General features: G+C 44.1%; 1 protein-coding gene and 1 long non-coding RNA gene across 2 annotated transcripts in view; one reads left to right on the top strand and one right to left on the bottom strand.

Moving 5' to 3' along the window:
- The window catches only part of FBN2 (fibrillin 2), a 251,941-nt gene extending 245,590 nt beyond the window's left edge, over positions 1–6,351 (top strand). Inside the window, exons 63-65 of the mRNA XM_047730648.1 lie at positions 970–1,201; positions 2,344–2,515; positions 4,426–6,351. Coding sequence (XP_047586604.1) covers positions 970–1,201; positions 2,344–2,515; positions 4,426–4,800 — 779 coding nt within the window. The 3' untranslated portion in view covers positions 4,801–6,351. The remainder of the gene's footprint in view (positions 1–969; positions 1,202–2,343; positions 2,516–4,425) is intronic.
- Positions 1–23,505, bottom strand: part of LOC125100471 (uncharacterized) — a 72,068-nt gene that overhangs the window by 33,892 nt on the left and 14,671 nt on the right. The gene's annotated exons all lie outside the window — the stretch shown is intronic.

Genomic DNA, 23,505 nt, shown 5'->3' with positions numbered 1-23,505 from the left:
TTATCAGCCAGACAGTTAAGAGCAAAATTGTCATCTCCCAAGTTAAAAGCACAATCAGGCTTTGATGTTGTTAAAATATTAGCAACTGAAAGTATAACCTGTAATTATCCTGCAAGAATTTACAGTGTAAGATTATTAAACAGGTAAAACTGATGTCAGCTTGATGCCCAGATGCAAACCTCTCTCAGAAGACACATTCTGCCCCTAACAGGTTCTCAGTAGCTAAAAGCATATGAGATTTTTGGTTCAGTAGATCCACTTAAATAATGCTTCTCTCAGTTATTTTAATTCAGACTATTTAAATGTTTATATATACTTTTCTCCCCATATAGAATGAATTTGGGAATTGCTGGGAGAATATACATGTACCCAGATATAGGATTTTTTTTTTAATCGAGACAGAATTCACAGACCAGAAAATTCATTATTTCAAAATGTGTAGAGTTCAGTGGTGTTTAGTATATTCTCACCAGAGTTTGCAGCCATCACCACATTTTCATTGCTCCAGAAAGAAACACCATACCCATAAGCAGACATCTCCATTTCTCCCTCCCTGTAGCTCCTGGAAAATAGTAATCTACTTTCTAGCTCCATGGATCTGAGATCCAGGCTTTTGAAGTAACCTTCAGTTCAGAGAATATAAAAGTTACTCAGTAGACAGACTGCAAAGGTCTGTCCCCAAGGACTGCCATTGTATTGAGAAACAGCACAAACAGAAAATATAAAAGGGTAGGGCAAGGCTTTTTTAAAGCCGTAGTTTAGGCGGATTTGTTGGGATTTGGTGATTTGGGTTTTGTTTTTGTTTTTGTTTTTTTTTTTTTACTTGTATATGCTTTTGCCAGTCAGCCATCAGGGTAAACATTTTTTAAATGTTTTAAATATCTAGAGATATTTCTCTGTAAAACCATCAAGACTGTGAGACTGGGCCTCTTTGCCCCCACGTAAGAGTCTCTTCCTTTGTGCTCCTAGACGAGAACGAATGCTCCAATCCCAGTGCCTGCGGCTCTGCTTCCTGCTACAACACCCTGGGGGGCTACAAGTGTGTCTGCCCCTCAGGATTCTCCTTCGACCAGTTCTCCAGTGCCTGCCACGACGTCAACGAGTGCTCATCCTCCAAGAACCCATGCAATTACGGCTGCTCTAACACGGAAGGGGGCTACCTTTGCGGCTGCCCGCCCGGGTACTACAGAGTGGGACAGGGGTAAGGCCGCCACCCCCCTGCCTCGCACACAGGGAAGCAGGAAAGTGGACGGGAATGAAAAGCCCAGGAGAACAAGCACTGCTCAGAGGACTTAGGGTATGGGAAGAAGTACCACTGGGAAGGCCCCCGGTTAGGTCAGCGCAGCAGGACCGCTGCCTCTATGGTATCTGCGAGACCACCTTTTACTATACAGGGAGTGCTCTCCTGCCCCTTGGCACAGCCTGAATTGACTCAGATCCCTCAAGGCCAGAGACAGGTCAGTGTTGAAAAATGCGGCTCCCTTGTTGTCGCTGACACCTGGGTTCTAAAGTTCAAGTAGAAATGGCTATGCCCCAGCTTTTTCTATGAATTGCAGCAAGTGCTTGCCCAGCGGTCCCCAAGGAAGGAGCCTGTCCCTCCCTTTGCTCCTCTAGCCTTACACTGCACAGAAAGGATGGGCCTAGTTCCTGTGGTGCCATCTCCACCGGGTTGGCTTTCTTCCAGCAAAGGGCCCTCTCCCAAGCGAGCCGTCTCGAGGGCCGCTGGCTGCAGCGGAGGTGCGGGTGGCCTGCATCCTTCCGCCTGGCAGCTGGCTCTCCCAGCACAGAAGACAGGAACTGACGAGTCAGTCAGGGTCATCTTCCCCAGAAGGAGCAGTGAGTGAGTCAGGCACTGAGGGGAAGGAACACATCTGTCTACCACTGGTACCTCATAGTGCTTGAAACCCAGGTCTTGGTCTGGATAAGTGTCCTTAAGAGCCAACATAGCAACTCTCACCGTCTGTGATGGGAGCTCAGAAACCACAACTGCGGCAGCAGCGAGCTCTCTCAAGAGCCTAAGCACAGGTTTTGGACTTACAAAGCAACAGAAAGTCTTTTTTAACTTCTTGATTTAACTACACCTGAGTGCTTCAGTCGAATTAGGATTGAAAACTGGAGAAGCCTGGAGGTACTCTCAAGAATTCTGATGTTCAGAATGAGGGAGAATCTCATGCTTCAAGTGTCAAAGGAAAGAGTTACCAGGAGTATTAGGTATTCCTATTTGTGAGTTTACAGTTCCTTTGTTGGTTTCTTATCTCCAAGAAGTCTCTGGTCTACCACTGGAAAACCACAGTCACAGTTAATGGTGAAGTCTAACCATGCCTTGCTTCTTCTTGCCCATAGCCACTGTGTCTCAGGAATGGGATTTAACAAAGGGCAGTACCTGTCCCTGGATGCAGAGGTTGACGAGGAAAATGCTCTGTCCCCAGAAGCATGCTACGAGTGTAAAATCAATGGCTACTCTAAGAAAGATGGCAGACAGAAGAGAAGTGTTGGGGAACCCGAACCCACTGCCGTGAGTAAACCTCTGTCTTGTCACAAGATTTTATCCTTAAGCAGGAACATGTACTACACAGTCAACTTTTATATCAGTTTCAGTCTCACTGAGGTTACAGCTTTCTTGTAATGTTATAACTAAATTCACAGACACAATATGGCAGAGACACATTACAATTAATGGCATTATTAGCTCAGAACACAAGGACTAGGGGAAAAAAAAACTTAAAGATTCATAGTTTCAGATCTGTTTTTGTCCTGACAAGAAAATTGAGTTGACACTGTGAAGTGCCTGGAACAGTGCCTGGCATATTAGTAAATGTCACCAAGTAACACCTGGTATCCAACGATGTTGGTGATTTTCCCAAAAATCAGCCATAGCACCACCCTCTTCATATAACATTATTGCAAAATTGCTCCCCCCCCCAAAAAAAAACAACAACCCTGGGCAACAACTAGCTGGCTATGTGAGTTGGGGGACTCACTTCATTTTTCTGGGCCTCTGAAACTTCCCTCATCTGTAAGGCTAGATTTCCCTAGCCAAAATGTCTGTGGTTCTATTTTGTAACAGTAAACAGGCCAGTATTAGATTAAGTTGACTGAGGTACTAACTGTTTAAATAGGGCGATTAAGATATCCATCAAATACCTCTTGACTACAAATCCAGAAATTTTGCTTATGAAAAACTCCCACTGTGATACTGGGGACAGGATTCTGTCTGATCACTGATGGGCACTTTTTTCTTTTTTTTTAAAACAATTTTATCTACCTACCTATCTACCTATTTTTCTATCGGTGAAGTGAGAATGTGTACCCAAGTGGGTAGAGGCTCAAAGGGCAGGTAGAGACAGAATTTCAAGCAGAGCTCAATGTGGGGCTCGATCTCAGACCTTGAGATCATGACCTGAGCCAAAATCAAGAGTCAGACAGTTAACCAACTGAGCCACCCAGGCACCCCAGTAGGCACTTATGTGCCAGCAGAGCCAAGTTCTTACTTAAAGGTATCCACTCAAAGCTTTGGATTTTTGCTTGTCTTACAAGTAGCATTCTAGGGGCACCTGGGTGGCACAATCAGTTAAGCAACTGACTCTTAGTTCCAGCTTGGGTCATGATCTCAGGGTTCTAGGATCGAGCCCCATATCCAGCTCTGTGCTCAGCACGGAATCTGCCTCAGGATTCTGTATCTCCGTCTCCCTCTGCCCCTCCCCCTGCTTGCTTGTGCCCTCTATCTCTCTAAAATAAATCCTTAAAAAAAATAATAAAATAGCATTTTAAAACCGGTGGAGCCCTTCTGACCAAGTGAGATTTGGTTTATCTGGGACCTGCCATACCGGTTTTTTACCAAAGCTGATTCAAACCCAAGCCCAGGACTCTGCAGGTCCCTCTGTCTTCACTAATGGCTCCCTGTAAACACACCCCACTCATGGCTATGGGGGCCTTGTAAATCAAGCCAGGCCTTCAGAGGCCAGATCGCTCTGGGGATCATCCCTACCACTGGCTAAGAGCCACACTTTGAAATTAGACTCCAGCCAAAAAAAAAAAAAAAAAATATATATATATATATATACACACACACACACACACACACACACACACACAATCATTTCTTAAATTATTTTTTCATTAATAAGCTTGTTATTCCATAAACTCATCAACAGTATTTCACAGTGTGAAGCTCTCTGTAGGCTCAACCCTGTCACCGGACCTGGGTCAGGTGCATGAGAGGCTGTACAGATCTCCACCTTGCACTCTGTGGAACCGACCTTGCCCCCAGCTGCCAGGGCCTTGCGGGAGCCTCCCTGTATAATCACTCGTGGTGCAGAGAGCACAGAGTTGTCCTCCTGGCCACAGCCCCAGCAGAAAGCCCCTCCCCGTCCTCTGCGTGTGCCTTAGAATTTCTTCCCACGTCCTCTCCTTCTCTTTCTCCAGGTTGAACACGTCAGCCTGGACAGTGTCGACATGGACAGCCCCATGAGAATGAAGTTCAACCTCTCTGGCCTTGGCTCGAAGGAGCACATCCTAGAACTCATGCCAGCTATCGAGCCCCTCAACAACCACATCCGCTATATTATCTCCCAAGGGAACGACGAGGGGATCTTCCGCATCCACCAGAGAAATGGGCTCAGCTACTTGCACACGGCCAAGAGGAAGCTTGTGCCCGGCACATACACACTGGAAATCACTAGCATCCCTCTCTACAAGAAGAAGGAGCTTAAGAAACTGGAAGACCGCAATGAGGATGACTACCTCCTAGGGGAGCTCGGGGAGGCTCTCAGAATGAGGCTGCAGATCCAGCTCTATTAACCCCTTACAGTCTTGGTTCCAGGCTCCAGTCCCTGCACAGCCAGCCTGCAGCAGCCTCGGAAAAATCAGCAACTAACTGCGAAGAGGGGAAAAAAGACTTATGTTTCTTTCCTCCCTGTCTCAGACTGCAGAATGTTGACCCTCACAGGGAGGGGTAATTGAGACTCTGGTATGGCCAAAGATTTGAGTACAAAGGCAACCGTGGTTACTGTATTTTTTATATAACTTCACTTTAAAATATATTAAAAGAAAACTAAAACTAAATGTTCAAGAGATCAGCATATGGCACTAAATGCACAAAAATAATGTGATCTTTTTTTTTTTTTTTTTTCCTGTTAGCAGTCTGTAACACTTTGGGTATTTTGCTATAGTTGCTAATTAAAAAAAAATATAGATGTTTATTTATTTTTAATGCAGTAATATATGGAGAAATGAACAAACTATGTAAACAAAAAGGGAAACTCACTTGTTTTTCTTTAGATTTATAAATTTGAGCTATTTCTTTTAGAGGTGCTTTTTAAAAAATCCAGTAGATTCAAGAGAGGTTTCCTTTTGGTTTTCTGCCAGGGGTCCAACTGGTACCCATCTGACGATTTTTAAAGAAAGCCTCCCAGAGCTGTAAGGGCAGCATAATCAATAACTTAAAAGACGGCCATGTCATGAGATCCTTCAGAAAGGAGATCAAAGCCAGAGCAGCTCGCGGTGACGATCGTTCCCATCACCAGACACACACCAGGCAACCGAAGATGAAGCACAACCACTGTAGCAAAATACCTTGACTGCTTGTGAGACCAGTAGCGTTGCAGGCCAAACCGTACTGTATTTCCTTCATATAACCTCAAGGAAGCACATGTGCTCCCCACAACACCTCATTCCTACCCAGGGTGCGCCGCGCTCCCGCGGCACCGGAGGCCGCTGAGGTGCGGCCGGTCCTCTGCCAAGGAACGCCTGGCGTTCTGTAGTGTTTGGTGCTGTCTTAGATTAATGGTGCATTTATTATGTTCAAGCTGTTTCAGGATTGCCATATGTGCAAACAAATCATGCAGTACAGCCGAGGAATATATGTTGTTGTTGTTTTTTTTAAATCCATTTTTTTTTAGAATTTTCATTAATACTGTAGTTATACACCATATGCCTCGTTTTATCATAGCCTATTGTGTATGAGAGATGTTTGTACAATGAATTGATGTTTAGTTTGCTTTAGTCATTTGAAAAAATTCTGTACCAGGACGTGCTGATAGAAGAACGTCCCCATGTACTTCTCAACCCAAGAACCTGTCCCTGGACCAGTGACCAAACCTCATATGTGAAATGGCCAAAGCGCGTGCAGGCTCCGGGTTGCTCCTCTCACACCTGTGCTGACCAAAGATTCATAACCAATTTATATCCAGTTGGGGGTTTTGTTTTTTTTTAATACCTAAAAAAAGAAACAGTGTAAATTTATAATCAAGTGTTTGTGAGGAAAAACTTATGGTTTTTGGTTTTGTTTGTTTTTGTAGTTCTGTGTATCAAATATGACACTTTTCTTGCAATAAAGCTTATTTTGGGGTAGTTTGCTGGCTGAGTTTTATGAGACTGTAACCTCCACTGTGTTGGTGGGAGGCGCTGGGGGTTTTGCCTACGGAGACCTGTAGGAAATTGCCAGAAGGAGAGCCAGCCACAGTTATAGAAAAATGAGAGAATGCTGTCCAGTCTGTGACACAGGTGTGTTCAAGTGACAATGACAATGTAAAGTCCTCTTCAGGTAGAAGGACAAAAATCAAGGCAGTAGGTCATTCCCTTCCCCCACAGATTCTAAGATGTCTCGGAGCCCCCCATCTTTCTAGAGACTTGAGAATCCCTTCATGTCATCCCCATGTAGGCTCTGAGGATCACTGTATTAAAGCAGCTGTGAGGAAGTATAACGTTCTCTGAGGCTTTCTTTTTTAAGGCTTTTCCTGAGCTTGAGTTTTTTTTTTTTTTTAAGATTTTATTTATTTAACAGACAGAGATCACAAGTAGGCAGAGAGGCAGGCAGAGAGAGAGAGAAAGGGAAGCAGGCTCCCCGCTGAGCAGAGAGCCCGACGCGGGGCTCGATCCCAGGACCCCGGGATCATGACCTGAGACGAAGGCAGCGGCTTTAACCCACTGAGCCACCCAGGTGCCCCTGAGCTTGAGTTTTTAAGCAACAGTACTTAGCATTCCCAAAGCCAAATGGCATCTCCTCATCCACAAGAATCCAGAGCTTCCCAGCTCTTGCGGCATTAGACTTCCTTAGTGGGTAAGTTGCTAAATATGACAACTCACTTAACTGAAACCGCCCCCCCTTTTTTTTTCCTGATGCACTGTTGACATGAGCACAGAAATGTCTTATAAGTCAGTTCAATGCAAAGTTTGAGAATCTATACACTCAATTTACTCATCTAGGGGATGAGAAAACAAGAAAATACCATGACTGCTCTCAATACTGCCCTCTACCTATCAGCGAGGCAAGAATTTGCCTCAGGGCACGCTTTCTAAACAGACCGACTGAGTTTCATCTGGCGTCTATTACTGCTACAGTATGAGAGCTCGTAATGTGAAATCACCTGGAACCAAATTTGACTCTAACTTTGAACTGTGAGCAACAATGCTCTTAACTTTACCTTTAACCTGCTCTTGAAGGAATTTTGAGAATCCACGCCATCAGCTGCTTTACACGGAAAAGATGAAAGACCATTCAGGGCTTTCCACAGAAGGTACTGGCAAACATTTGACTACCTCAAGTCACTCGTAGAAAGAACCTTCTCAGGCACCTCTGGCGGCCTTATTACAATTCTCTTACCCTGAGCACTGGCACAGCCATCATTAATTTGTGTCTCTCTGCTAACTAACTGCTCATCTATTTTGTATCATTTTATCATTCTCATAAAATGTATCCTCAGAAATTACTTTAGCTAAGTTATGCAAAACTAAGCCCAGAGATTACACACATACACACACACACACACACACACATACACACACACACCCCAAATCCAGTGGGTACATGTATTAGTAATAATAAGCAAAAATTTGGTCTTCAGATAACATGAATTCTCTTTCCATTAGTGTTTAGACTTGGATTTTTTAAAAATTTTGTTCTACTGAATACTTTTTGATTTTGCTGCCTACTTGTGGTAGATGAAAGGTGATGGTCATGTTTGCACATGAACCATAAAAACCATCCAGGGATTTCACTCTAAATTCAAACACCTCCCCTTTTGGATGACCTAGGAATATCACACAGAATCATTCATTACAGTCTGTCCCTTCTAAATAACCCAAGGTTTTATTTAACATTCATTGCTTTCTTGGTTCACAAAATACATGCTTGGGGCAGTGGGTGGAAAATACAGCTAAAAGGACAGAGCATCAATCTATCTGAGTCCTACAAACCTTTATGTTCCTTCCTATCCTTAGTGCTTCAGGGAAAACAGGTTAATTCATATGTTAAAAATGAACCATGAAAAATTGCCAACCTTTTGCCATATTTGACCTATAGAATGGTAATTTCATACAGTTCAATTTAAAGGTTCAGAAATATTCATGCTCCTCAAGAATAAACTGGAACTTTTAAAATTTCCCATCTCTTTGCAAAACAATCAGTTCCATTCACTCCTTTCCACGCCGCTTGTGGCTCATTTGTACTCCTGATTTACAAGAGTCCACAAGAGAATACACGTAATTTATTCAAATAGCCACTTTCTTTCATGCTCCAAAGACTTTGGACAGAGTCTAAATCACACATCTTTGGGACCTTGTGGCAATTACTGGAAGCTTTCTAAAGACAAAGACAAACCCACTGGGAAAGACTGAAACATAGCACCATTAAAATAAAAAAAGGGTAACTTAAGGCATCTTTACTTCTGGAGAGACAGGGAGAAACAAGACGACTCATTAACACCACACAGAAAGTGAGCAGGACAGCCCTGTTTACAATCTCAGCCAGCTTGCCTTTGATATTTAGCTTCTGGTTTCTTTCTTTCTTTCTTTCTTTTTTTCTTAACCATGATTGCTCACTCAAAGAGAAAGCTATGGTCTTCTTGCTTAATAAGAAGTATGTATATCTGACCCAAATTCTTCTTGAAAATCCCTCCAGGGATGTAGAACAGTGGAGTCCTAAACTACAATGCGCAGCTCCTTTAAATTCACCACATCAACCACTGAGGCAGAATCACCTTGCTGGTAAAAGAAAGAAACCTTCACATCAGGCTGACCTGAGTCTGGTGCGTGGGGATGGGCCAGGCTCACCCGGCTCCCTGGGATCTGAAGCCCCCTCCGAGATCCTATCCCCCCACTCTGGGAGGCACTGGTGCGTAGAAATCCCCCAGGTGTCCTGGTGTCATGTGCAGGTAGGAAACAAAAGGGGAGAAGGCACAATGCTGACGTCCCTCAGCACACCAGTGTTGAATTCCTTCTCCTCTGATGAGCTACCTGACCTCCCTGAGCCTTGGGTCCTTTCTTAGGGTGCTGTTTCCCAGCGCACGGCTGAGTGGACTGCATGAGACAGGGCAGGCCATGTGGTCAACAGAGGGCCCAGCCCACAACCCACACTTAGTAACTGTCAACTGCTCTTCCCGTCCTCTTCTTCCTACTGTGACCAAAGCCACTAGCATAAGAATGTGCCCCATAGTGACACAAAGCTACTTCAGAAGCAGGACCCTGAAACTTGGGCTTCCCATAGCCCCTGGCCATGTCTCCTCAATAGCCCGCACCTCTAGGGAATCTTTAGAAGTGCCAGTGCTGTCAAAGGCGTCTACCACCTCTCCCCTGCTCTGGCTCTCTAGTTGTGACTACAGCCAGCCGGGCCACAGACACGGCCGGAGTCCTCCCTCCTACCGAGCCCTAGGAAACCAGACATGAAAGAGAACACAGACATAGGATAATCCTCTCTAGGATGATTGAGTGTCATGAAATGTCAGAGCTAGAAAGCCCTTTAGAAGCCTCCTCATATTACCCATGAGGAAACTGAGGCCCAGAGCAGGCACCCAGCTAATGGCACTGCTCGTGTCTACGGAGGTGAGACCGGAGCCTGGCTGGCCGCTTGTTGTCTGGTGCTGTTCGTATTTCCACTCCATGGTAAGCCTATTTGGGTCTCTTTGAAACCCTGAGGATATAGTCCAGTTCCCACGGTTTTGGCTCACACTGAATCCACAAATGTTTTCCAAGCACAATTCCAGCACTCGTTTCTGTTTTGTCTACCCCACCCTCGGTGTGACTGCTCCCAACCTCCTCAAGACCAGAGACCCTGTGTGCGCACCAGAACGCCAAGACCCTGGCTGCCACGGAGTCACCCCCGCCCCCAACCCCCACCTCGACCGTGTACTTCTTGAAATGCCCTCGATAGCCCAGGCTTTCCAAGGGTTAAACATGTTATTTAAACCAGGCCTTCCAAACTTTTAAAAACAACTACACATTTGTTTTACAAAGTGTGCCTAAAGAAAGCACACTAGTTGCTTGTGTTACTTAATTGTCATCCCCCCCTTTTCCTGTGTGCCTAAAAAAAGTATTACTAGATTAAGTCGGCTTACTTCTGCAATAGCCAAGAACCAACAGCTCCCATTAGTCACCCCCGCTCGGGCTGCAGATTAAATGTCAGGATGCACTGTAGACATTTTCCAAAGGAAAACAGGAGAACGCTTTACATGACGTTTAGTGCAAGCCATAGGGAAAGTGAGCATTAATAGCCTTCCCCAGACAACTACTGTTCTGTGTGTGAGCTGCATTAATGAAACAGCGGTATGTGCTGGGAATGGCCAATTCCTGAAAAAGTGTCAAAAAAGCAACCCCTGGGCCTGCTTCAGCCTCTGTAGTTTCCGCTCCTAGGTTTACCCCCTTCCTCCGGTTCTGGTGCACCCGGCCCCTGCTCTGCCACTGAGAAGCCTGCTTGTTCGAGCCGCGGTGAATTTCCAGCCTCAACCTGCGCCTTCGTGGCTACAGGACCCGCGGCAGGGGCCCAGGTCCCAGGGCCACGTACCAGCACCTGGGACGAGCCCACGGCTTAGTTAACTCACGTTCTGCTTTAATCAATGAGTGAATGAAGGGAGGCAGGGTACTCTCAGACTCTCTACCACCCTGGGGAGGAATGAACCAGTACAGACCATGATGAACTGCCCCCAGGGGAACTGGCCCCTGTCTAAAGAGCGGGTGATTTCACAGTAACGGTATTACTGGCAATCTGAACATATTTCTGGGGATCACTCTGGAAATGCCTTCCCATCTTTTTGGAGGACTTTCTTGATTTAGGTTGCTTTTTTTGCACCTTTCTAGGAAGCCTCGTGGATCTCATCCAGGAGGAGAGTCAGATGCAAGACTCTTGGGAAGGCTCACTGTCATCTGGATTTTTCACAGGAGAGGACCCTCATCCACACCTGGACCAGCTGCCACGTCGGTGGTGCTAGGCATGGGAGGCCAAGCCAAAGACCTTCTCTTCTCACAGAGAGCTTACAAAACTCTGATTTTTGAGGCAGATTAACTACAGAAATATTTGTTGGACATCTATATCCAGTCCTCAAGGGATTTTGCCCTCAAAAGTTGAGGGTCGATTCAGAGAAACAAGATAAGCAGATGAGATTATAAAATGGTATGGGGTCAAGGGCTGTAGTGAATCCCTCAGACAAATGACCTAGACTGTGTTGGCCAAGAGAGTGGTAGCTGAAACCTAGAGCTGCCAGAGCTGGTTCCCTAGGGATGGTGGGAATCGAGCTGGACGTTGCAGAGCAAGGTAGACTTGGAAATAAGGTAGACCGTGGGAAGGAGCCCCTGGGAGATAGAAGAGCATGCACAAATGTGGACATGCATACAGGAACAGGAAAGACGGGCCAGTGGACCTTGAATGACGGCACCATCAAGTACGAAAGACAAGATGACTGGGCAGGACGGGGCTAGGGTGTGAGGTGCCCTAAGGTCACACTGAACCATTTGGACTTTACCCTGTAGTCAATAGTTGATGAGGGGTCACTGGTATATGGATGAGAAGTGATGAAGAGAAGAGGACCTAACACCAAGCCCTGGGAAATACTCCAGAAATAGAATCGGAGCAGCTGTCAGAGCACGGAGGGAAAGAAAAAGCGGAGAGGTGGTCGTAAAACCAGAACAGAGTGTCAACGTAAAACCAGAACAGAGTGTCAACGATGTCTGGATAGGGAGGTATTTGAGAAAAGCATCACGAGAGTTATTTGCTAACAAAAATCAATCTTCTCCCTTCACAGCCTCCAATTTTTATCTCTTTCTGTACCTGAGTCACTCTGTTGCCAGCAGACACAAAATGAACCATGTACAGGATCCTTTTCCACCCACCAACCTGAGAGGTGGCATGGCAGATGAGGAAAATGATAGCCTTTCAGGCAAAAAGATCTGGGTGTGTATCACCTCTACTGCTCACTCGCTGGGTGGAATGAGTCACGTGCTGTTAAGCTTTGTAAGTCTCCATGGGTGGCCCACATGCATCACCCTTCCACAGGAATTCCTGGGACAAAGTACCAAGTCAGTCACACTGGGACGTCAGTGGTCTCTACCTGCCACCACTGGGGTCTCTCTCCTTGGAATGGGACTTGCGCAGAATAAAACAAGAACAAATAACAGTTCTCACAGTCAACCTAAGGACCCTCCCATGGAACTCTGGGTCACCTCCTCCCCATCCCGATCCCCAGAGCTGACCGATTCTGCCTTCTGTCTAAGTCTCGTTCTTCAGTGTCCCCAGAATTTTCTGAGCTATCCCTATAATCAATTACTTACAATTAATTTAATTGTCAGAAGAGTCATTGCTTGTATCTTAAGAACTCAAACTCCTAGGACTGTAATGAGCATGACAAGTACGGACATCTCCAAGCACATGGCCTACGGTAGAGAGCATACAACAGACCAACTCTAAAGACGTCAAGAAGGAAGCCGCACACTTTCTTCAGTCCCATCTCCTGTGCCCTCTATCACCCTGGGTAACTAAGCCAGGGCGGGCCCACACACAGCTCTGTGAACTCCCTTCTTTTTACTATTTCCCACGTCCTCCCCACCCCTCCAGCTGGGGCAGGTGGTGGGCGGGGCTGTGCCGGACTCAGTCCTGGAGAGTCAACCACAGACAGACCCCTTTGTTTCTGAAGCAGGAGTCCAGGAAGGTGAGGCCTCCTCCGCCCCAGAGCTAGTGTTCTGCATTCCACAAAGGATCAAGAAAAATGGCAGTAAGAGAAACCATTCACGATCCACAAGAATTAAGACCAATAGCCCCCAAAAGACCACCAGTTCTATAAGAGTAGAACTAGCCCAGCGAAGGAGAAGGGAGAGAGATCAAAAGCTGTGGTTCTGTGTCAGCCACTTTAATTAAATTTCTTTCCATGCTGTCGTCCTCTGTTTTCCTGGCAGTATTCTGCTCAACTGTGCCACGGGCTAAGAGAGTACAAGCATGTGAAGCTTTGTGTAGAATCAATAAGTACACAAGACATTTTTGAAAGAAAAAAAATGCATTTGGCCTAACAAAGCCAGCTCACATCTTAAAGAAACAGTTTCTCCAAACGCCAGTTGGTCCAGCTACTTTCCCAGCAACCTACAGTTCCTTCTTCACCCTTATCTGCTTGGCCCTGCGAGAGGCAATCTTCAGGATAGAAAGAAAAAAAAAAAAAAAAAAGCTTTCTGGTGTCTGTTTTAAATTTGTTTTCATCTGTTTTATGTGTCTTACTTTGCCCTTGTATTTGTTTTATAGCAAAAACAAAATAGGGGCAAGATAACCATGTCCCTGAAAGTCTATGCATCTGTAAGCTCCCTTTTGCTATTGATAACAAAAGCGATTTGCTTGACAGCATAGATCTTTTCCATATACTATAGATACCCAAGTCCCTCCCTTCCTTGAAGTTTCTTTCAAGGCGGATGAAGGGATAGCTAAGGTTGAGTGCATGTCTCTCCGGGGTCCTCAGGAGAGCTATTTCCACCCCAAGAAACCTGAACGCCTGAACCCTCTTCCAGAGAGGAAAGTGCAGTCAGAGGGGAACCAGAGAGAGCCAGAAGAGACAGCGGGCGTGTTTCTGAGCCCCTGCTCCCAGTTCCATCCAGAGCCAGACCAGCCAGCCAAGGAATCATGCCTCCTAAAGTAACACACAACCCCATCATCCACCCCCGAATGTCAGGCTACCCCAAGAGTAAGACAAACTCCCCTTTCCCCAAAGGAGAGAGACTGTTCCAGAGAGAGAAAGAGTGAGCGTGGAGCCAAACCGAATCTATAAATTTTAGGAAGCGTACGTAACAATAACTTTTATTTTCTCTGTATTGATTTAGTTACATAACTGTTTAAAAACTACATCCTATCTAAAATAATATATCAATTAAATATCATTTATTTCTCCACACTCCCATTTTATCAACTGTATTTAAATTTCTTGCATGCATCTCTGACCTACATGGTGTTCTGTGCTTTTTAAATCACTTGACACCGATTTCCAAAGCACATGATCTCTAGGGTCCCCTGAATTGTTTTGAGACCCAGTACCTTTCTAGTGAAGCTGTTCTACGATTGTGTTTCCCAGGCCACAGCTACTCATTTGCTACTTGTTAGGACAGCTGATTATTTTCACTTATCTTATAGATGTCTATTCAAGATCTTCATAAAGAAATTACCATACTGCTTTTTATTTATTTTTTTAAGATTTTTATTTATTTGACAGAGAGAGACACAGCGAGAGAGGGAACATAAGCAGGGAGAGTGGGAGAGGGAGAAGCAGGCTTCCTACCATACTGCTTTTTAAAATGATCATTAGAAGTTGCCTTTTAGGGGCACCTGGGTGGCTCAGTCAGTTAAGCGTCTGCCTCTGGCTGGGGTCATGATCCCGGGGCCCTGGGATCAAGTCCCACATGGGGCTTCCTGCTCAGTGGGGAGCCTGCTTGTCCCTCTCTCTGCCTTCCACTCTGCCTACTTGTGTACTTGTGCACTACTTGTGCACACACTTTCTCTCTCTCCCTGACAAATACATAAAATTCTTTAAAAAGAAAAAAGAAAGTTGTCTTGAAAAGACAATCTGAAACTTGCAATTATGATATAAAAATGTGGGAATAATTACTTAATCTGTGTTAAATTTATTTTCCTTTAAAAAAAAAACCCACATAGATCTACCAAGTGACCTTTATAAAACCAAAGTTATTATTGATTAAAGTCACTTCAGGATAATATAATGTCTCCAAACCTGTACTGTATTTGTAACGAAGTTGTTGGGTGCACACCCCATGTAATAAAGACATCTTATAAAATTAACACATAAGGAACACCCTACAATATGCTTGGCCGAATATATAGCTAACCTATACTTAACATTTATATGTATTAATAGTAAGTCCAAACACAGTAACTCACTAATATTCATGTACATTAACAAGTCAACAAAGAAACAGTAATTTCATGGTCAAAGCTTATTATTATCTTATATGTTTCATGGGAAGAGGTTTCTCGCAGCTCCTTTTTTTTTAACCCAATCACAGAATCTTTCATTTATTAAAATGACATTTGTTTTTAATTTCTGAATATAAAAAATATTTTTTTAAAGATTTTATTTATTTATTTGACAGACAGAGATCACAAGTAGACGGAGAGGTAGGCAGAGAGAGAGAGAGGGGGAAGCAGGCTCCCCGCTGAGCAGAGAGCCCAATGCAGGACTCGATCCCAGGACCCTGAGATCATGACCTGAGCCGAAGGCAGCGGCTTAATCCACTGAGCCACCCAGGTGCCCCTATAAAAAATTTTTTTAAATTCACTACAGAAGATTTGAAAATATAAGTTATGCTATAGAAGCTAGTGGCACCCCAAAATGTCTATACCCAGAACCTGTGAATAGGTTACTTTACAGTCAAAAGGGACCATGCAGATATGCTTAAGGCTGAGGATCTTGACATAGGGAAATTACCCTAAATATCTAGGTGAAACCATGTAATCATATGAGCTCTTAAAGCCGAGAATCTGCAGGGCACCTGGGTGGCTCAGTCGGTTAAGCGTCCAACTCTTGATTTCGGCTCAGGTCACAATCTCAGGATCCTGGGATCGAGCCCTGTGTTGGGCTCTGTGCTCAGCGGGGAGCCTACCTGAGGATTTTCTCTCCTTCTCCCTCTGCCCCTCCCCATCCCACTCATGTTCACGCTCACGCTCTCAAATAAATAAATCTTAAAGAAAAAAACACAAAACAACAACAACAACAACAAAATCACAGAGAATCTGCTATAAACTGAATGTCTGTATCCCCCAAAATTTATATGTTGAAATCCTAACCCCCAAGATGATAGTATTAGCTGGTGGGGCCTCTGAGTGGTGATCAGGTCAGGAGGATAGAGCACTCATAGGTGGCATTAGAGCCTTTATGAAAAAGACCCCAGAAAGCTCGACTGTCTTATCCCATGTGAAGACACAGCAGAAAGACAACAGTCTCAGAACCAGGAAGCAGATCCTCACCAGACAATGATTTCACTAGCACTTTGATCTTGGACTTCCAGCCTCCAGCACTGTGAGTGACACATCTCCATAGTTTATAAGCCACCCAGCCTGTGGCATTTTGTTGTAGCAGCCCAAATGGACTGAAACAGAACGCTCCTGGTTGTGATCATGGAGAGATGTGAAGACAGGAAGACCAGAGCCAAGCAATGGAAAAGGACTGAACCCATCCCTGCTTTCTTTGAAGATGGATATGGGGGCAGGGGTGGAGTTGGGGGACGATGCGTTAGCCTCCCAGAGCTGCCACCGCAAAGCACCATGACGGGGCAGCTTCAATGAATTTGTCTCATAGTTGACAACTGACTCTATGTCAACTCATGACAATTGACTCTATGTCAACTCAGAGTTGACACAGAGATAATTGATTGTCTCATAGTTCTAGAATCTAGAAGTCCAAAATCAAAGTGTCAGTAGGGCCATGTTCCCTCTGAATCCTGTAGGAGAGAATCCTCCCTCCATTCTTCCTAGCCTCTGGGAGCTTGCCAGAAATCCTTGGCTCCCCTTGGCTTGCCGTGGGAGCTCTTCCGTCTCTGCCAGTCATCACACTCTGTTCCTCACTTGTCTATCTCCGTGTCTCTTCTCTTCTTACAAGTCACCAATCACCAGCCCACTGTCCTCCAGGCTGACCTCATCCTCTCTCACATTTAAATCACATCCTCAAAGACTATTTCCAAATGGGGTCACATTCACAAGTACCAGGGCTTAGGACTTCAATCTACCCTTTTGAGAGACCCAACTCAACCCACAACAGAGCCAAGAGTCAAGGAAGGTGAGTGGCCTCTAGAATCTGGAAAAGGCTAAGAAACACATTCTTCCCTAGAACCTCCAGAAAAGAGCACAGCCCTGCCAACACCCAATTTAATCTATTGAAAATTCTGGGCCCGTCTTTTGCCCTACAGATCTCACAAATAATAAATCTGCATTGTTAAAGCTGTTAAGTCTGTAATACTTTGCTCCAGCAGCAATAGAAAAGCAATATACAGAAGTACTTGGAATTTTTATAAGGAATCTTTATAAGAAGCCTAGAAATAGTCCTAGATTAACTAGACAATCATCTTAAAAATATCAACTTCGCCCCCCGACCTCACACCATACACAAAAATTAACTCCAACTGGATCATATATCTAAATATATAAACCAAAAAAATAAAGCAAAAGCATAAAAGAAAAAAAAAGTTAATAAATTAGACTTTGCCAAAATTTCTAACTCCTGCTCATCAAAAGACACCATTTGAAAATAAATATGCACACCACAACCCAGGAGAAAATATTCACAGAACACATACTGCACAGGGACTGAGGCCTAAGATACATAAGGAACTGCTACAACTTGGTAATAAAAAGATAATCCAATGTTTTAAGATGAGCAAAACATTTGAACAGACATTTCACAAATGAAAATACACAAACAACCAATAAGTACATGGAAAAGTTTTCAACATAATTAGTTATAGGTGAAAAGAAAATTAAAATCATAATATGATACAATTATACACTGACCTGAAGGGCTAAAATTCAAAAAATACTGGCAATACCAAATGTTGGCAAAGATCAAGAACAATGAGACTTTGATAAATTGTTGGATGGAACATAGAATGTTATAATCACTTTGGTAAAGGTCTGACACTATTGCAAAACTGAACAGGGGCACCTGGGCAGCTCAGTATGTTCAACATCTAACTCTTGATTTCAGCTCAGGTCTTGATCTCAGGGTCGTGAGTTTAAGCCCTATGCCTAGCATGGAGCCCACTTAAAACAAACAAACAAACAAACAAACAAAAAACAACCTAAAAAAATACTTATTTTATGATCCAGCATTTCTACTCCTACGTTCTTATCCCAAACAAAAGAAAACTTGTACAAGACATTTCATTGCAGTTTTATTCCTAACAGCTCAAAACTGAAAAAATTCCAACAGTCCATCAGTAAAAGAACTGATAAATTGTCATATTCATGCCATGGAATATTACTCAGCAATAAAAATCAGCAAACTACTGATAGACACAATGACAGGGACTTTCAGAATATCGTGGTGAGTGAAGGAGGCTTACAGACAAGAGCACTCACAGAATAATTCCATTTATGGAAAATCTAGAATAAGCAAAACTAATCTAGTGGGCAGAGAAATTTAGTGGGGAGAGAAATAAGAACACTGGTTATCTGGGATCCATTATTGGATCACTTTGGCTACAGTGAGGTGAACAGAGTGAGGGGGGCAAACATGGAAGCAGGGAAGGCAGCTGAGAGCCTGTTGTATTTACTCAAGTGAAAGCTGACAGAGGTTTTTGCCAAAGTACTGGCAGCAGAAGGGGTGCTCTGACCCAAATCCTGACATTCTATTTAATCAGGCAGATTTTTTTTTTTAATAAAATGACACTTTCCAGGGGTCTCTGGCCAGTTCAGCCAATACAGTGTGCAACTTTAAATCTTGGGGTTGTAAGTTTGAGCCCCACATTGGGATAGAGAGTACTTAAAAACAAATCTTTTTTTAAAAAGATGATTAAAAATTGTTTTTCCAAAGAACACAAACTGATGGCCAGAAGACACATTAAAAGATGTTCAACATCACTAAACATCAGGAAATGCAAATTGAAACCATGATGAGATATCACATACCTGTCTGAATGGGGAGGAAAAAAAATAAGGAAAAGAAGAGAAGAGAAAAAAAGAAAATAAGAGAAATGAAATTAGTGTTGGCAAAGATGTGGAGAAAAGGAACCTTCATGCACTGTTGGTGAGAATGTAAACTGGTACAACTAGTGTGGAAAATAGTATGGAGGATCCTTAAAAAATCAAAAATAGGATGACCGTATGATCCAGGAATTTCTTTTGAAAAGTACATGCATTCCTATATGTACTGCAACATGATTTACAATAGTGAAGATATGGAAGCAATGAAAGTGCCCATCAAAAGATAAATGATTAAAGAAGATGTGTGTGTATGTATACACACACATATGCATACAATAGAATATTACTGAGCCATGAAAAAGGAGGAGCTCAAACAGAGAGAGAGCGTAAGATCTTGCCATTTGTGACATGGATGAACCTAGAGGGTATTACACTAAGTGAAATAATTTAAACTGAGAAAGACAAATAAGATATGATTTTATTCACATGGGGAATCTAAAAACCAACCAACCAAGCAATGAAACAGGCAGAAACAGACCCCTATACAGAGAACTGGTGATTGCCAGAGGGAAGAGAGGGTGGGCAGAATGGGTGAAAGGGAGTGGGAGGTACAGACTTCCAGGTATGGAATGAATACTTCATGGGGATGAAGGGCACATCATAGCGATAGTCAATGACACTGTAATAACATTCGGTGACGGACGGCAGCTACAGCTGCAGCAACCACAGTAGTACGTACAGTTTTTAAATCGCTGTGTTATACACTTGAAACTAATCTGACATTGTTTCAACTTTATATCAAACTAAAAAAAAGAGAATTAAAAAATAAAAACACGTTTCTTATAGTTATGTAGAGAAAGAGCTCCTTTCAGTGGCCCCCGTGCCCACAAAAGCCAACTGAGAACTGAAGCAGCTTGCCTTCAAAAACACAATAGTTCTCCTGAAATCTGGCTTCGTAGTTAGGCATCAGGAGATACAGCAAGAAACCCTCAAAGAAACCTCATCATGACAGATCATTTTCCAGTTGGTAAGGACATCAATGTTCATTTTTACAATCAGAGCTGTTTCACTTTCCAGCAACTTGGGAGAAGAAGCAAACCACAAAGATCACGTTTCTTCCAAAATCCTCCAGCTCCAGGGATTTCCTTTCTTTCCACTACAAGGGTGTGAAAGTCCATCAATCAAATCACAAAGACGACACTAGCATAGAGGGCTCCCATAGCGTACATGGAAGCAATTCCTGTTCGCTACTCTGACATTCTGGAACATCATCTTTTCATCACATGAGGATGGAGGAAGCCCTCGGAGAGAGTGCTATCCAGACCCAGATACTGGCTCCCTCCACAGCTAATGGTGAGATCACAGGACAGCGTGAAGGACTACAGAAAGTCACACAAAGCTAGAGGAAAACTTCTTTGAAACAAAGAATCCCAGATGCAGAAATAAAAAGGCCATTGTAAATTATAGTAAGGTCTGATAAATAACCGTGTTAAAGAGAGTTTCATAGTGTGTATAAAAGATAACATAAAGAAGAAGGGGGGGAATTGAAAGAAAATACGAACAAGCATAGAACCAATAAAGGAGCCAAAGGGAGGTTAATACAAACTTTGAATAATCCATTCCTGTATACTTTGCCCCAAGCTACATATTTGGCATGTGGTATATTAAAAATGGCCACAAATTCTTTGTAGCTCCTCCTGTCAAGAGAAGCTCATGGGCTGCTCTGTGACTTGCTATGACCCATAGAGTGCAGGAGATGGGACACGGTCCAACTTCTGAGGCCAGCTCTCAAGATCTCTTGCACCACTTGAAACCTAGCCTCCATGTGAGGAACCCCAGACTCATCTGCTGGACACACCAGGCTGCACCAGCAGCCACCAGGTGACGGTAGCCAGGTGCGTAAACCAGACAAGAAAACTCACTCAGAGGAGCCTTGGACAAACAGCTGATCCCCTAAGGGATTAGTTACTAAAATGTTTAAGACACTAAGTTTTGGGGGGATTTGTTAAGTCACAAAAACAATAAAATATAGCATTAAACTTTTTAGTAGCAGCCACAGAAAGGTAAATCTGGCCATTTTAAGAACTCAGTTGTCTGTGGGATAAAGCAAGATAATCACAGGAGAGAACCTAGTTGGGTGATTTCTCGTGCTCCTCAGGCTCAACCCAGCAATCTAGATAAGTGAGTGTGTTTATAAATTCTGGTGCTCATTTCATTTTTCACGAGACTTTGCAAAGTCTGCCTCTCAAATTGGAGAGTTTATTTCTACAGCCTGTCTGGCATGTATGAATCCTTAGGGCTGGGTGGGGCCTCTGAGACCATCCAGTCCCGCATTCATTCCATGACTCCTCTCCGCTCACAGTCTCTACCATGTCCTGTGGGCACTGACTTCCCATGTGAGTGTCCCCCCGCCCCAGGGCTGCCTCTGTGGATGCTGGAGCTGAGGCCGCTGTCACCTCCCGGTGGAATTACTGCGGCGGGCTCCCAGCCACCCTTATTCGCCTCACAGGAGCCAAAGCGACCTCTTAGAAAGGTAAGTCTGATCCCTTCTCTATTCCGTGCAAAACTTCTTGCAGCTTCTTGTGTTATCCAGAGTGACTCTGCACACCCATGCCCAACTCTTAGACTTCGATCGCTCTTCCCTTTACTCACTCTATCCCTGCTTTAGCTAACCTCGCTGTTTGCAGAAGCTACTGGGTAACTTCTGCTTGGGGTCTCAGACAAGCCCTGCCTAGAACTCTCTTCACACAGACAGCCATGTATCTTGTTCTCTTCAAATGTTCCCTTGGGAGATGCCTTTCCTAATGACTCTTTATTTTAAAATAGTGGAAACTCACGCCTGCCCAGACACCACCCATCCTCCTAATCTGGTTTACTGCACCTAAACTGGTTTACAGCCGTCTGATGTCTTGGATACGTGCTCTCTGTCTAAAATGCCATTGGTCTAAAATGCCATGACTGTGAGGGCACAGGTGTTGTCTGCTTTATGCTGTGCTGAGATGACCTAGAACAGTGCTAGCACATACTAAGCAATGAAAGAATTCTTAAATGAAGACATTAATGAAGACTGGAGAAAAGAACACAGCATAACTCGGCAATAAGACCTTTCCTCTCCTCTTTGCTATCTTCCATAGATACTAGTGAGAATGTATTTTTTCTTGACTTCTTCATTCACTCAAAAATATTTACTGTACTATGAGCCTGCAATGTGTAGACGGTAAGTTCTGAGCATCTGGTGAGAACAAAATATCCAAGATCCCAATGTCATCTACTATGTAAGCTAAAGAGGAGGCAAGAAATACAAAGAGTAAACAAGAAATGCCAGACAGTGACAAGGACGACGAAAGCAGAAAACTCAGTCAATAGTCTCAGGGAGAAGAGCTGGGCAGAGCTGAGGAGTTGCGAGCTGAGTGACAACGAGTCAGCCATGCAGAAATCTGGGGCAGAGAGAAGAGAAAGCAGAGGACTCAAAGAAGGCTTGAACTTGGCCAGTACGTGGGAACAAGAAGGTCATTTGGTGGAATGCAGAGAAAACAGATGGAAAGCGGGGGTGCTGGAGGAATGGGGGAGGTGAAGGGACTTGGAGGCCCTGATAAAGAGATTGGATTTTATCAGAGTTACATCTCATTTTGAGTGAAATGGGAAGCCACTGCTAGGTTTCAAGGCAGACATGAAATGATCTGATGGCCCCTGTAAACTAGCTTCTCTGGGAACTGAGGTAAGGGCAAAAGCTGAACCAGAGAGGAAGTCAGTGTACTAATCCTGGGAAGGAGGGACATGGTGAAGATGGTGGAAAGGAGATGCTTCTGGATGTATCCTAGGTGGAGGCCAGCAAAATTGTTGCTGAGAATGATTTGGGATAGTAAAGGAAAGTAAAGGGGTCAAAGATGACGTTGGGTTAAGAAGCTTACCTGAGTGGTGACTGAGCCTTCCCAAAACTGCCACTGTTGTCCTGTGCCAGGACTGGGAAAGAAGTCCCCTGTGGGGACAGGTTTCACTGCCACTGAATTAGTGGCACCGCAGAAACATCAAGACAACTTCAGCGTGTCCCTATTTAGGGGCCCGGGAGGGAGTTCCACAAAGGGTAAATAGCCTGGTGCAATGAATTTCTTTAAACCACCATATATTTCTTCCAAGCTGGAGACCTGAATGGTTCCTACCACCAGTTTGAGGTGAGCCCCATGAGAATATGCCTTTTCGGGGCATCTGGGTGGCTCAGTGGGTTAAAGCCTCTGCCTTTGGCTCAGGTCATGATCTCAGGGTCCTGGGATCGAGCCCCACATCGGGCTCTCCATTCAGCGGGGAGCCTGCTTCCCCCCTCCTCTCTCTCTGCCTGCCTCTGCCTACTTGTGATCTCTGTCTGTCAAATAAATAAATAAAATCTTTAAAAAAAAAAAAAAGAATATGCCTTCTCATCAGGAAGCTATTGCTCCAAAGTATAGCTTGGTTTAGCATCAAAATTATCTGATAAATTGAGAGAAAAAGTATTTCATCTCCAATGAAGTTTCTTCATATTTAGAAGTCACACAGACTTTATTAAGCCAAGAAAATAATCCAAACAGAAGATTTTTCCCAAGGGCCATTTTGCTTTCAGAATCATCCCCTGCTCTACACCA

The sequence above is a fragment of the Lutra lutra genome, chromosome 5, assembly GCF_902655055.1.
Source record: "Lutra lutra chromosome 5, mLutLut1.2, whole genome shotgun sequence".
Lineage (NCBI taxonomy): Eukaryota > Metazoa > Chordata > Mammalia > Carnivora > Mustelidae > Lutra > Lutra lutra.
The sequence above is the reverse complement of the archived record's forward strand: the minus strand, read 5'-3'. Positions and strand labels throughout refer to the sequence as shown.